We start from the raw sequence: 15,611 nt of genomic DNA on the forward strand, positions 1-15,611 counted from the left end.
TAAATGAGTTTCATGTAGAGAAAATATGTTGGTGAACTAACTGCAGGCTCTGCGAATGTAAACAAATCCCCTGTCCCCCTGAAACTACTATTGTGCACCTTTAAATCTCTAAGGTAAAAGTCATCCAAGGCGTTCCGCTTCACATATAGGCCTAGAATCTATCATCTTTGTATATGGACTATGAAATGGATTTGCAGTCTGTCATCATGCTATGTTGTAGCAGCTTCTCTCGGTGTGTATTGCCTATACACTGTGTTTCTGGCAACCAGCCTGAGCTGTGCTTTGACATAGAGTAGGTTTGCCCTTTCATGTTCAATCCTCTCCCCGGCTGTTTCTCCATGCTCCGAGTCAAGCTCTCTCCTCAGCCTCGCTTGTTACAAAAGGCCGGGTGCCACAAGTGCTGCTTCAAAAACACCTTTTGCTGTGAGTGTACGCGTGTCAGGAAGCGGGCTTCACACAAGGCATGGCTCTTTCTCCTTCTCCAACCTGTCACTCCACTCCAATATATTCCGTCTCATCTCGAGCCGGGCTTCACTCACAGATGTAGGGAACCTTTTCTCTTGGCAGGAGTATTACCGCTATGTGTAATTGTCTTTTTTGCAGGAAAGAATATACGCAAGATATTTGATTGGAAAAACCATGATCAGGATAACCACATTTTGACTGTGCTCTTTTGACTTTCCAAAAATAAATTTCAACAAATAGCTTTACAACTGCCATATCCCTGGGCCTCTACCCCATAGGCCCATAGTAATCTATTTCTAGATCTATCCCTCTGTCAGCCAATAATATGGTTCAGTCCAAACATCAATTACATTAGCTTTTTGATATAGCGTAAGGCAATATTTTATCAATGCAATTCCAAGCTTCTCTAGTTTTTCATATGCCACTCTTATCACGTTACCTCATGAAATAGACTCTCACATGAAATATCAGACTGAATAGCAGCTTTCACTCAATGCTATTGAATGGTTTAGTAATGAACACTCACGGACACGGTCTGACGTACTCATTTTGTTTTTTATTTATTTATTACCTAAAAAAAGAAAAATGTCCTATCACAAGTCACACTGAAATGTATTGCTTAAGAAAAAAAATATATTCATATATTTTTTGAATTTTTTTTCTTTTTTTTTTACATTTTTTTTCTTTTTCAGAAACACATTTTGTTTCCATTATATTCCACCAAAACAAAACATTTTTTTTTTCAGACACGAGAATTGGCTGCTGCCGTGTCCCGACAACCTTCTCCCCCGCTTTAAAAAAAAAAAGAAAATGCACAAAGAAATACATAATTCACAGTTACCATTTTGGTTTCATAAATTAATACAGTCACACATGTGCTACACCGGTCTAGAGCTAGAACATTGTAAATTGTATTCTTGAATCCTGTTATTTTCAATAGTTGGCTACAAGAAAGAACAGGCAACTCAAATGACGTGATCGGAATTCCACCAACGTACTGTTTTTTGTCTTCTCTGTAATGCTTTTGTCATCTTTTTTTGTTTCATCTTTTTGAGTTTCACACAGAAGTGAGGCACACACAGAGTATAGTTCATACATATACAAAATAAAAATTAAATAGAATTTTTTGGGAGGGGCAGGGGGATAAATTGTCCTTTAGAGAACCAAGTTTGTGTCCAAGGAAACAGCAAGTGCATGTAGTCTGGAGTCCTTAGAGGACATTTTTCTTATTGGGAATCAGAGATGTTTTTCTTGCCATCTAAGTACTGTGGTGTAAACGTCCTCGGTTAACACAAGATGCACAGATTTGCATCTTTTTTTGCAGCTTATTTGTGGGAGGACTGAATTAAGAGGGTTATGTGAGGTTTCAGACAATACAGACCCAACAAGCATGGCAGCACAATGAAGAAACGGGGACAAAGACAGCGTTTGAGGAAGGACAACAACTTTTGAAAAGTTTTTTTTTTTTGCCAATCGCTCAAAAACAAGCTCCAACCCTAAAAAGATCTACGGCTCTCATTGGCTTGCGAGTACTAATACAGTCCTGTGCACCAACCAATGAAAAAAAATCTGACACTGACACAGCAAGGGCAACATTTTTAAGGCACAGAAGCCTTTGACATAATAGAGACTCCACCAGCTAAAAAGCACTAAACAACAGATGCCCAGTGTCCTCGCTGACAAAAAATGGCGCCTCGATGACAACAATTTCCAACAAAGATGCACACGGAAAGTTTGAAAACCCCCCTCCCAAAAAAAAAAAAACATTCCCGCCCCTATTGTCCCCAAGTGTCTAATTTTTTTAGTGAAAGGTAAGGCCACTTAAAAAAAAGATGAGGTTCACCAAAAAAAGGTAATCTCTCACTGCAATCTCTGGGAGTGCAATTTGTGGTCGATCGGTCAGGACAAGACAGATAGAAAGGACAGACCGGATGCTTCTCTCTCTCTCTCTCTCGTAGGTTTTTTGATGGGACAGTACTGTGAATCCGCTAGGTCGAGAGTACATCCACACGAGCCTGGTTTGGCGTACGAGCTAGGAGTAGTAGGAAGAGGAGGTGGCTAAACAGTTTTTTTTAGGCTGCCTGGGTCCTTTAGAGGCATTAGGGGGGTAAAAAGCAGAGAGACAGTCACTTGCTCTTTTGCTCGCCCATCATGAAAATCTTCTTCTTTGTCACACAACAGGAATGTTCAGTGCTGAGCAAGACGAGGCGAGTCCACGCTTAACTTCATCTGTTTTTGGTTTTGCGTTGTAATACTTTTAGCAGGACACCGTTGTTCTAACATTGAAGAAAAACATTTTTTTTACAAAAGAAAACCTAAACAACAAAAGCAGCATTGTTTAATTTTTCTTCACAAATTCATGCACGTTGTTGTCAACCTTCATTCCCACAGCACCAGTTTTTTTCTTCTTCTTCTTCCATGAATAGAAAAGATATCAGTGTTAATTCACACTTCTGCATGCAAAGAAAGTCACTCTTTTATCCCCCCCCCTGGCTTTTTTTTGTTTGTTTCATCATTTAAAAGTCCCCGTGTGTGTGTAGCAGCGGAACTGTGGAAAAGGCCTGACCTGATATGTGTCAATGGATGTACTGGTGGAGGCACTAGATAATGATGCTGGATAACAGAGCTCACTTCTTTCTCCCTCTCTCTTTGCCATTAAAAAAAAGGTTACACGTCCAAAGGGGCCTAGAACTGGAAAACCAACTTAGAATCGGTTATTTTATCGTGTTGATATTTGTGATCTCGAGAAACTAAATGGGTTGTTTTGAAGAAGACAACTCGGACAAAAACGTGGGATATTCTAAAACAATTTAAGCTAAAGTCAAACATACACACACGCACCCTCATAAACCCTTTGCCAATTGTCACATTTATGTACACAGACTAATACAAACCCTCAACAAGACCATTCAGGTTTGTAATACATGGGGTGGGCAAGATGACATATTTTGATATTTTTCCTTATCATTTGTTGCGGCTGAGTGAGTGTAGTTCATGAATGAGCTAATGAATGATTGAATGGATGTACGTATTTGTTTGCAGTCAAGGACTTGACCAAACCCACAGAGGGCTGCTGTTTTTTGAAAACAGCAGATAGGAAGAGAGATAAAAAATAGATTTTTTTTTTCCATATACATTTTAAAGATTTTTAAATCCTTTAAAGCACTTTCTGTTAATATTAATTCATTTTGTTTACTCATTAATCATTCCTATCGATACCCTATGTCACTGAGGTTGATATCAATACTTCCATATTCAGTTTTCATTCCATTTCAGGCCCCAGCGCTTCTTCACCTTCTTGCACACTTTGACCAGCTGTTCTAAATCAAGGAAATGTGCAAATCAACGACTACTTTGAACTGTTATATGAAAACCTGAATGCTTCGTGAACAATGCTACATATTTTTTGTTTATAAAATATAATATGTTTCAAAATGAAAAAAAAAAAAAAAGGTAAAAGGTAAAAACCAGACTCTGGTTGAGTGAGTTTTGAGATCGATAAGAATGCCCATAGGGAATAATCCATAGTCTGGCAGGTTTGCCATTCTTGTGATTAGGAAACAGCGAGGCCTCTCGTGCTCCTGTCCTGTTAATAAGTCCAGTGTGGATCTCTTCATTGCTGTCCAGGGTGCACTTTAGACAACAAATCTTAGAAAAAAAAAAAAAAAACGGAAAATAACCACCACCATCACACATTGAATTCTGCTATGCTCAAGTCCAGTATGGTCTCTCTATGATCATACTGTTAAAAAGTCTTGTACACTGTTAAGTCCGTTTGTTTGTTTCGCCTGTCCAAATCCCAAACGTCAAAAGAAAAGTCCGGTTGCTGCTGCTATTTGTTGCTGTTCTGTGAATGGGATTCAAAAGTCTGCAGGTAGGAGCCTTTTTGAAAATTCCTCTTTGCACAAAGACATCTTTTCCCCCCATTCCAGCCAATTCACTCCAATGAAAATACATATCTCTAAAGTGAAAATCCCAAGCAATTCTTTGACTCCATTCCCCTTCCAGCATGTTGTAGCATTGGGAGCTTTTTTCAGGGTTTCAGGCCATGACAAACTCAGACTTGAGGTCGGCCTTAACGTCGGGCTTCCACACCGAGTCGTCAAAGTCCAGGTCCATGGAGCCCTCGCTGGACATGCTGCTGTTGCTGTTGCTGCGGCCTGCCTTGCGGTTGGGCATCCACTGGTACGGAGCCCCACGGTCCCTCCTGGCCTTCCGGCGCAGGCGCTTCTGCTGCATCAGCAGCTGCAGCCGCTCCACCTTGCAGCGGGTCGCACGGTTCTCCGTCTGACGCAAGCGGTCACCTGGACAGCAGAGAAGAGAAGGGGGAAGATGGTCAGTGAGGTGTGTTTTTTTTTTTTTTTACGAAGTTTATTTATTCACTAATTTAAATCAACACCAAGATTGCGAAGTATGTCTGGATACAAAAAAAAAATGCTAGGATATTTCCCCTTGGCGCCCACACACACACACACAGACAGGAATTTGCTACTTAAACATCCCGCACTGAGCATCATTAGCCCCCCTGGTGCCTTTTTCATCCCTTTATCGCCGAGTGTGGAGACCTTCTCAAGCCCCGAATCTCCTTGAGAACCAGTAGCAAGGCCAAAAACATGCAAACACAAGCCAGAGCCAGCACATTCTGATAGCTGCCATAGTGATATCTGCACACATAACTAAAGATGACATGCCTCAGTGACTGGACGTGCTACTAAGTGCATTTCTAGCTGTTGATGTGCCTATAGGAGAATAGAGTCTCGAGGGAGAGGGCCCCGCGCAGCACTGTGAATGCTTTCCCAACAGCGGCCAAGTCAGGGCTGATTCAATTTTATACATATATTCAGGGGCTTGGAAGGAAGGGGAGAGCAACCGCAATCTATTAGCCAGCTCCATTAGTATCTGTCTGGGAATTAAATAATTAAATAATGGGCTAGAATGTCAATAAACCGAAGCACAGCGGCCAACTCTGCCTCGGCTGCACACAGGAACACACAGACACACACACACACACACACACACACACACACACACACACACACACACACACACACACACACACACACACACACACACACACACACACACACACACACACACACACACACACACACACACACACACACACACACACACACTCCGCATTCTAGTGCATCACGTATTCACACAAAAACATATACAAAGTGGGCACGAACACACACACACACACACACACACACACACACACACACGCACGCACGCAAACACCCAGCAACAGCAGCAACAGCCGCAGTAGCTTTTAACGTGGATCGATGGCAAATTAAAAAGACCTATTGATTAAACCTTAGCTCTAGTGCAGCCATCCATCTCGGGGCCCGGGACAACGCTATTGGCTTTCAATAGAAAATGCAAGCGAATGGAAATTGTAAGCGGAGAGAGAGCGAGAGTGAGGGAGAGATTGGGTTTTTTTTCTTCTTCTTCTTTATTATGGCTGTAGCTTCCCACTCTCAGCTCAATGACCCCCCCCCCCTCCCCCCACACACACACAGTTCCCCCTTCTCATACACACACACGCACAAAAATACACACACACACACACACAGAGGCCCCCTCCTCCAGCTCTTGCCCCATGTCTCCCCAGAGACAGTTAGGTGGGGCAGCGTGAAGAAGTGGAAGAGTGGATAGGAGTGGGGGTGGCGGCGTGGGTTAAGGAATTCCTCCCCCAGGGGCAATAGGGGGGTGGGGGGGAGGACGGAGGAGGAAAAGGGTGGAGGGTAAAGGATCAGCCGTAGGTGGCAGTTTTCCGAATCGATCGTGCCCTCTTCTGCTCTCCCCGCCCCCTCCCTCCCTCCCTCCCTCCCCATCGGAATGAATTCCGGACTCTGTGTGGGCTTAATTTACTTCTTTCCCCTCATTTGCTTATCAGCTCGTGCATTGCACAGCCTTTTCTCTCCAGCTATAAATATTCACCACTGTCTGCCGGCAGTGAATACTAAAGAGGACCAAGCTGCCGTCAAGCAGCCCCTCCATGCTGCTTTTTAATGTAGAGCAGAAAGAACAAGAACTAATTAATGGTGGCACGGAGTTAACAGAAAAATGAATACACATTGCACTCAGCCGCAGCCATAGATAGACGGATGGGGGGGGGGGGGGGTTTCCATTTCCTGACAATATGCTGTGTGTGTCTCGATACTAAAAGAGTGTGTGTGCCCAGATGCCGTGTGCGCTGTGTGTGCGGGCAGCATGTCATCTCTGGGGTATTACCAAAAGGGGGGCTGGGGTTCTTGTACATTAGGGCCATTGTTCCGCTGCCTCAGCTCCATGTGACATCCATATATACGCTGCCGGCAAAGGCTTTGTTCCCCCCTCTGGACCTCCCTCTTCCCCTTATCCACTGGCTCTGACTAGCCAACAGCCAGACCGCCTCCTCGGGTTGTGTCGAAATATGGCTGCACACAATAAGGGCAGCGAGCCAACACATGCCTACTTACGAAATGTTGTCTGATCCATTTTGACCTTAAGTCTTAGTGAAAAATTCTGAGAAGTCCACTCAATTGTGATCACTGTTTTTTTCCAAGATGTACGTTTATGAAGGCAGAACAGCAATATATAAGAACACATGGTTTGCTGGTGCTGTAGGTCTTGGCCTTTGGCTTGGCAAGAGCTCTGAGAATGTGCTTGGAGCTACACCAAACTTAGTGCGTGTCAGTGTGTGTGTGTGTGTGTGTGTGTGTGTGTGTGTGTGTGTGTGTGTGTGTGTGTGTGTGTGTGTGTGTGTGTGTGTGTGTGTGTGTGTGTGTGTGGCCATTCATCAGCGTCACAACCAGAGCCCTGGGCGGCTGGGCCGGACACAGCTGGCCCGCAAGGATCTCCAGACTATGTTTATGACAGTAAGGCTATTATTAGGGCCGGCTAAGAAGGACAGACTATACACACAAAACACTCACACAGGCTGGCCTGCAGCCTGGATGCTAGAGGAGAATAAGGTTTGACGTGAGCAAAATAACCTTGGGGGACCCGGAGAGAGAACCCGTGTTATATACAGTACTGTATATAAAACCATGGCTTGACACAGAAAAGAAAAATGAACAACAATGGAATCTTTTCATAGAAACGCCCATTGCAAGATATCAAACAGAAGACAGGTCAAGGGCACATCCTCCTTTTCTCTAATCTCTCTTTTCACCACTCCTCTGACTGCTATTCCAATTGTCCATCCCCAAACTCTCCTCCTCTCTCAGGACTTTGACACAGGCCCTGAAAATACACCGAGTACTGCAGAGAAAGCCAGGGAAAACAGACAGAGAGAGAGAGAGAGAGAGAGAGAGAGAGAGAGAGAGAGAAAGAAAGAAAGAAAGAGAGAGAGAGAAAGAAAGAAATAAAGAAAGAGAGAGAGGGAGAGAGAGAGAAAGGGGTGATCTATGAATAATCGATGCGTCAGTCAGTTTTCCTTGCCTTTGAGCCCAGCCCAGCAACACAGCGAGGGCTGAGAGAGGGAGCACACAGGAGGGTGGAAGGAGGGAGTTGGTTGGTGGGTGGGTGGAGGTAGAGAGAGAGAGAGAAAGGAAGGAGGGCTGCAGTGAGCAGGACGATGCACAGATTAAAGGAGCTTCTCCTTCTATTGATTGTGTAAAGATTGGCCTTCATTTGCAGCTGTCTTAGTGCTGTTGTTTGTTTGTTTGCCTTGATAAGTCTTGTGATCTTGCAGGGAGAACATTGTGTTTGCTCAGCATCCAGTGAACCGGGGGGAACAAGGGAGGGGCGGATGGAGAGATAGAGAGAAAGAATGGATGGAAAACCCCAATTCTGCAAAGACAGCCTTGGTTTCCTCTAATGTAACTCTTTCTCCATTCTGTCGGTTAATCATATGGGCCAAATTAATATCGCACTAACAATCAGAGAATTCTCCTGATATTGGTGTGTAATGGCTACAGTAAACTCGTGGTAAAACCGTGAGTCAGAAGCCGAGGTTAACGTTTAGTTTTGGTGAATAACATTTCTACATATATATAGGTTTTGACAAACATTATTAGGAGAAATTATTACATTTTGAAATAATGAAACAAGCCACCCCTACTTTTATTCAAACGTACATTAAGTGAAATGGTTTAACCTTTCCCCTAAATACGAGGTGTATGTGATGTATGCCAAGTTAATTGATCTGGTGAAGTTTTTAAACCAAAAGCCCCCCCCCCCCCTCTCTCTCTCTCTCTCTCTCTCTCTCTGACCCATCAAAGTCAAGCCTTTAGGGACCTGTAGCTTAATGTCAACGGGTAAACAACTCCACGACAAAGCACTCCGGAGCACAATTCGGTCATGAATCAAGGAGTGGAAAAAAAAGGCATTAAACCAACTAATCAGACACCAAACTGGAGCAACCAATCAAATCAGAGCTAATATGATCATTTTGACAGCCAGTGAAAGGGCATTGACAGGCCTGCAGGGACACAGGCTCCTCAATGACTTTTAGACTTCATTTGCATTCTCTCTCTATCCCGCTCCCTCTCCTTGTCGACCATGAAAGGGCACCTGATGTGCTTGGCTGCCTATGCTAGATAGCACTGTGCTGTGCTGCGTCGATGGTGGCGTCCGCCGCCGAGTTACCGCCGAGCATGTGTGTCACATACACCAAACCTGTGTGTGTGGGTGTGTGTGCGTGTGAGACTAGGGACTAAGTTAACCCTGCCGGAGGATAATCGTATGATGGTGCTTCGGCCAAGCTGGTTGGGGCTTTAATATGGGACTTAATGGTGGTTAAGGGCGTAGGATCTTTCGCTGCGTCTCTCCCACGTCCCGGCTAGCATGAAGCTAACACGACCTGACAAACAAATGGGCGATAGGAGAGTAGGTGGTGAAGGGATGCGGAAGGAGCACGAGAGAGGAAGGGGGGTTGCTGTAGGAGAGGCTTTCAGAGCTAACTTTGCCCCCTCTCTGTGGGCCTGTGTTGAACTAAGGCAGCTGCAGTGGGAGAGGGACTAAAAGGCAGCCCTATAATCCCAAAGCACCCCCCTCCTCTGCCCCACAATGGCTCAGCCTGATGCCCTGTATGCAGCCCCTGGCCCTGGCCCCTGCACAATAGCTCTGGCTGGGCAGGGGGCTGAAGCTCTGGAGGTGGGGGGTGTCGGGGAGGTCCACCCTACTCACTAAAGGAATTTAGCTAACAATCACCCTGCCCGGCCAATGCCAAAGCCTCCCCCCCCGACCAAATTAAACACAAGTCCTGGGCTGACAAATCCCCACAGTCAGCAATATAACACAGAAAAGCCTTTAAAACCGAGCTAGTCGCCCAAGCCTTTGACCAGACGTTCGTGTGTGTGTGTGTGTGTGTGTCTGTGTGTGCGTGCGTGTACGGTCAAGCTTTTTTATTAACGCTCGTCTTGCCCCTGTCGCACATGTACTTACAGTGGAAAGGGTAAAGGCTCTCAAGAGACAGCCATGTTATGTGACAGTTGCAAGAGGTCGTATCAACCCGGAGTTTGACTGCGCGCACACACACACACACACACACACACACACTGTGGAAGATGGGGAAGCACGGGTTATTTCCTTTAGCTGAATGAAGGCAGGTTTCTGTGAAACAGTGTTAAGCCTCGGTGTTAAGTCCAGTAAGTCATCTATCAGGTGTCGGCTGATGAAGCTGCCTGAGAGCGCCTAGTCATTGGCTTCCTTGGGACACCATGTGGAACCGGATCCGAGTGGGCACACCAAACGCACCAGCGCATTCATTGTCTCCTGAGCTAAACTGGGGCTTGGTCCGACAGGTTACGCATTCACATTCACATCAATGTCCGGAAGTGTACTTTGCGAGCAGGAGGTTGGACAGATGTAAAAAATAAAAAAAAATAAACAGGCTATTCTTTCACCACTTTTTTGTTTGTTTTGTTCTTTGGGCCCTTGGTTAATCAGCGGGCAGTTGTTAGACTGATGGACCGGATATGAACACCCATATGATAAAGGGAGGCTTGGTGTTGTGGTTTTAACAACCCTCCCTCTTACGTGTCCTCCTCCTCCTCCTCCTCCTCCTCCTCCTCCTCTCACTGCCCTCTACTTCACAAAAGCAAATTCTTTCAGCGCTGCATTTCAGAATGAATCTATCTATTTAAAGGCCAAACGAGAACAGACACATGTATTGATGCACAACGCAGACATGGAAAGAGAAGGAGGGAAAGACAGACAGAGAGATGAATTTTACAGACAAGGCTGTTTTTGGACAGAGAATGGGGGAAACAGTGGCGTGGGCTGTTGAGTGCAAATGAAGAGGGATTGCAATAGTTGGGGGGGGGGGGGTGTATGTAGGTGGGGAGACAGTGAAGGAAAGGTCCTCCATGAGTTAGGAAAATAAGCCTGTGTTATTCCAACTGTTCACTGAACACTTGTGAGGGCAACCAGGGTGATTGCAAGGGAACACTGGACATTCCTGGCCAATTCGTATTATCTTGCAACAGACTTTAAACACTCACACTCTGCTTGCGACAGAAGGTCATAAAACAGGGGACGACGCCAGGAGCATTACAATAGAAATGTATGTCCTTGCCTTTTCCAAACAAGAGCAAACATTAAACAGAAATCCCTGGTACTCAAGGACCCTCCCTACCAGACTATTCAACACATCTTACCAGCAGCTGACCATAGACCAGCTCGATTTCCTCCACGGGAGATAAGGAGGCAGCAAAGGACAATGCTGTTTCTCTGGACAGCGCAGCCCGTCTAACCTTACAACATTGACAGAATGTTATCGGGCCTGGACATCTGTCTGACACTCAACATCCTTTGTCTCTGCGAGAAAAGCAGGCTTTTTAAAACACTCCCCTAAACACACACACTCCAAGTCCCCAAACGGTCTCATCTGAACTCCAGCACCTGCCACTGCCCAGCCCTTTGGCCATGGCTATGGCTATGTGGAGGTTTTGTCCAGCCTCCAGCCCGTACATGCCCCCAGCTGCAGCCCTTCTGTTAAGAGGCAGGTTAAACCAGCCAAAGCCTAATCTAATCCACCCATAGCCCAGCCCAGGCTTGAAGGGGTAAACTTATCTCCTTGGCGCACACAAACAAAGCCAACTCTGCGCGGCCTGACAAGTGAAGCCTGACTGAACAGGTCTGGAGAAGCTTGTATTGCACTTCTGAGGAGATCCTCCCTCCTCCCTCCTCTTCCTCCTCCTCTCCTCTGCTGCAACACCCAGGAGACATATGTGTGTGACAGTTTTTGTTCTTTAAATTTGAGTTTCCTGTTCTTGCTTTGATGAAACGATGTGCTTGAACAAGACAATGATGCAAAAACACACACACACACCCACCCCACACTTCTGCACATGGCACAATTACTTAAAGTGAAAGTGCTAGTGTGTTTGTGCGTCTCGTTTGAGTTCATAACATGCTTGAGTGAGCAGAGGGAGTGTGGTGTGTGGAGTCTACTCACCGGGGGGTTTGCACATGCGGATCTGGCTCTGACACTGCACTAGCGGATGGAGGGCGGGCGGTGCGGGGCTGCTGGGGCTGCAGGCGGCGGCGGGCACAGAGGTAGCTTTGGCAGAAACACCCGTCAACCCGACGGCCGAGGGGGGAGAGGGGGGTGGCGACGGGGCCGGGGAGGCGGGCGCTCCACACTGGGTCTGGTAGCGCAGCTGGGTGAGGGAGGGGGGCATGCCCTGGTAGTGCCGTGTGGCGCTCAACAGGTCGTTTAAGATCTGCAGGATCGTACCGATGTCTCGTCGGGGGCGCCCGGTGCTGTCCTGGCAGTTAGGGTGCAAAGTGCCTGAGAGATGGGGAGGAGAAGAGAGAAACAGAATGAGACGTCGGATGGAGTTTCTGATATTTAAAAATGTTCACAAATGACTGCGTGAGATCGCTAAACCACAGTGGGCACAACTGGAGCGACATCTAAATGTGTTCCGAGTGACAGTGTGTGTTATCTCAATGAAGCTGGTTCATAGTGTTTGCTGCACTGAGCCTATTTTGCAGGTGAAGTGAACAGTTCAGCTCCAGTGACTGTTGGTAGTGCAGACTGTAGCTAGAGTTTTGCACATTGAGCTACAGTTGTGTCCACTGTGGGTTAGCGATCGGAAAAAACTGTAACAGGTTAATTTATGTCCAGCATGGTGGTCGTTATAAAAACATCCCTATAGTGCAGGGCTATTGCTTTGAGCAGCAATAACTCTTTTTTCTCTTATATATTTTTTGCATTTTTATGCTTTTTTTATTAGACAGTTTGGAGAGATAGAGATGAAATGGGGCAAAAAGGGTGGAATAACATGCAGTGAACGACCACAGGTCGGACTCGAACCTATGGTCTGCTAACTCTTAACAAGTTGTCCTCTTACCTGAAAAGGTCCCTGAGAAGACTCCGGGAGCATGGTTGACAAAGCTCTCAATGATGGCACCCGGTTTACGGGACTTTGTTGAGGGACTGGTGCCACCGGTGGGGCTATTGGTGCTGCAGTTAGCCTGGAAGGGAACAATATTGGGATAAAATTATGCTTTGAGGCATGGAAAAGAACACATTTGTACACACACACAAAATATTCAAGTTCACATCCTTATCCGTGTTAACAAATACATCAGATAACATCCAAGCATAACATGTTCTGACCTATACCCTATGAAGTAAATATAGAAAGTGACCTTTATATTCAGGGTGATGTTAATGCTATTTGCACTATGTAAGTATATATATATATGCAAGTAGCCTATATGCAGAAAAAGCTGATGGTGCTAAGAAACTCCAGTTAACAGGAAACCTGAGCTTTGTGCCATCCTATAGCCCCAAACACCCATGATATCTTGTTACCTTAAACCCCTGAGAAAGATCAAACTTGCAACCTTGCTATCTCATCTCATCTTAGCTTGGATCACTCAACTGACATCTGAAAGTGAAATGTGTTTTTGTTGTTCTTGTTGTGAACACCATCTCCCACATAGTCCGCTGACATCTGGTTCTTATTCTCTATCCATAGCGAAAGTATAAACAGCATTTGGGTTGGTGGCGCAAAGTGTGTTTTTGCATGTGTGTGTGCAGCTGCTCTTGGACTTATCCAAAACATAAATGAATGGTTGTAAAGGTTAATAATAAATGGCCGGCAGCACTGAGGTTAGTCTTGACACGAAAAACGCAGCTCCATTCCATCTGTCTCACTCGGAATCTTTTTTTAACCTTTTACCTTTTCTTTGTCTCAGTGGACAGCATGAGGACATATGGATGCTGTGACCATTAATGCTTATTGGCGTTTGTTGGCCTGTTTGTATGTATTTGGGAAGCAGGAGACTGCACTCCAGTGATGAACAAGTGCACTGTGGTTTGGAAATACACACACACACACACACACACACACACACACACACACACACACACACACGCACACAAAACCTCATGCTGCCGGGATATCCCACTAATCTAATAAATTTAATGGCGGTTGATTTAGTTGTGTGCGTGGCACTCAGGGTCAAACGGTCATAACAGCCATTGTTCATTTATGAGAGGGCCGTGTAGCTGTGATGACATCAGTTATGTAAAGGCTTGATATTTCACCACCATCTCCCAATTTATATGAAGCACCTTATAATACTTTGAGGTGATATATCTTGTCATTTAGTTTTTTATTTCTTAAAGTATAAACAAGGCTACTAAAAAAACAAACAATATGGATTTCTAACTGCATTTTTTTGTGGGTGCTTGCTTACCTCAGGGCAGAGGACCGGGGCTACGGGGCTGGCGGGGCTGGCCTGGCCAATGTGGTGGCTGGCTTGGCCTGAGGAAGGCTGTTGGTGTTGGTGGTAGTGGTGATGGTTGTTGCTGTTGTTATTGTGATGTTGGTGATGGACCGGAGTGCGGAACACACCTCCCGGGACATTGGCCGGGCGCGGGGAGTGGGCTGGGGTCGGGGTAGGAGGAGTGGGAGGGGGGCTACAGTGAGCGGGGGAGTGGGGTGACGCGTGGTGGTGGTACATGGCAGGCAGTGGTGGCTGGTGGTGCGTGGAGGGCAGGGGGAAGGAAGGGGAGGCCGGCGGGGTGGAGGGGGAGGCAGGGCCCAGGTGAGGGCTGTGTGGGTGGTGGTGGGGTTGGGGATGGGAGTGGTGGTGATGGGAGTGGGAATGCGATTGAGGGTGGGGAACGCGTGGATGCCCCGTGACAGTGGTGGGCTGTCCGACTGCGGCCTCTGCTGCTGCTGCTGCTGCTGCTGCTGCTGCTGCTGCTGCTGGGTTGTTGGTGCTCCGGGTGATGAGGTGCCTGTGCTGGAGCTGGGGCCCAGCGCTGCTGCTGCCGCCACCGGCCTGCTGCGCCGCCAACTGGAGCTGAACAAACATCATGTGATCGCCCACACGCAGCGCCAAGGTGAGGGGGGATCGGCCGGACAGGAAGTCACTGACCTGCAGGTAGACCAAAGAGAGAGACGGGGATTTATTCAATGTATACATACACTTTAACCGGAAGGTCAAATTATGAACCGAGAGCAAGAGCCTTTCTCAAAACAGAAAAACTCCCCCCCATGCATATTGACTTCCTTCTTTAATAAAAAATAAAAAAACAGTCTGCACATTGGACAGCAGATGAAAATGCACACGCAGTTACTTTGAGCCCCCCCCCCCCCCCCCTCTCTTGAAGTCAGACACACCACCACATTAGCCCATCATGCAATCAATCAGTATTCTGTAACACTTGCCTATTTCACATCTGCTAGGGAGTGGTGGATGAAGAGACCCGATGTGGAAAACACACACACATAAACACACAAATAAAGCCCACTCTCATTTGCTTCCCGCTGCCTCCTCTCTTAGTTCTTAGTCAGCATTGTCATTCTGCTCAGAAGACAGAGGCCACCCTTTCTGTCTGGCCCGGGGCCTGAGAAATCAGTCCCACGTCCAGGAAATACACCCCGCCTGCCTCTACAACACACAGAATGGCCGATTGTCCGCGGCGGATCTGGAAGGGCTGCCCATTTTTGGAGCTCTAGCAACGTCTAACAGGAGCCCAAGTGTAGAGGCCTTCACTGACCCATCCATGGCCCGGATGGACACACACACACACACACACACACACACACACACACACACACACACACACACACACACACACACACACACACACACACACACACACACACACACACACACACACACACACACACACACACACACACACACACACACACACACACACACACACACACACACACACA

The 15,611-nt window shown here is 46.5% G+C and overlaps 1 protein-coding gene across 1 annotated transcript in view; it reads right to left on the bottom strand.

The window, feature by feature from the left end:
• Positions 1–1,001: 1,001 nt before the first annotated feature.
• midn (midnolin) overlaps positions 1,002–15,611 on the bottom strand; it is a 28,574-nt gene continuing 13,964 nt past the window's right edge. The window contains exons 5-8 of the mRNA XM_080032671.1: positions 14,116–14,802; positions 12,759–12,882; positions 11,858–12,193; positions 1,002–4,769 (exon numbers count right to left, since the gene is read on the bottom strand). Of these exons, the coding sequence (XP_079888797.1) occupies positions 4,507–4,769; positions 11,858–12,193; positions 12,759–12,882; positions 14,116–14,802 (1,410 nt within the window). The 3' untranslated portion in view covers positions 1,002–4,506. The remainder of the gene's footprint in view (positions 4,770–11,857; positions 12,194–12,758; positions 12,883–14,115; positions 14,803–15,611) is intronic.

The sequence above is a fragment of the Ammodytes marinus genome (assembly GCF_949987685.1).
Source record: "Ammodytes marinus genome assembly, chromosome: 8".
Lineage (NCBI taxonomy): Eukaryota > Metazoa > Chordata > Actinopteri > Uranoscopiformes > Ammodytidae > Ammodytes > Ammodytes marinus.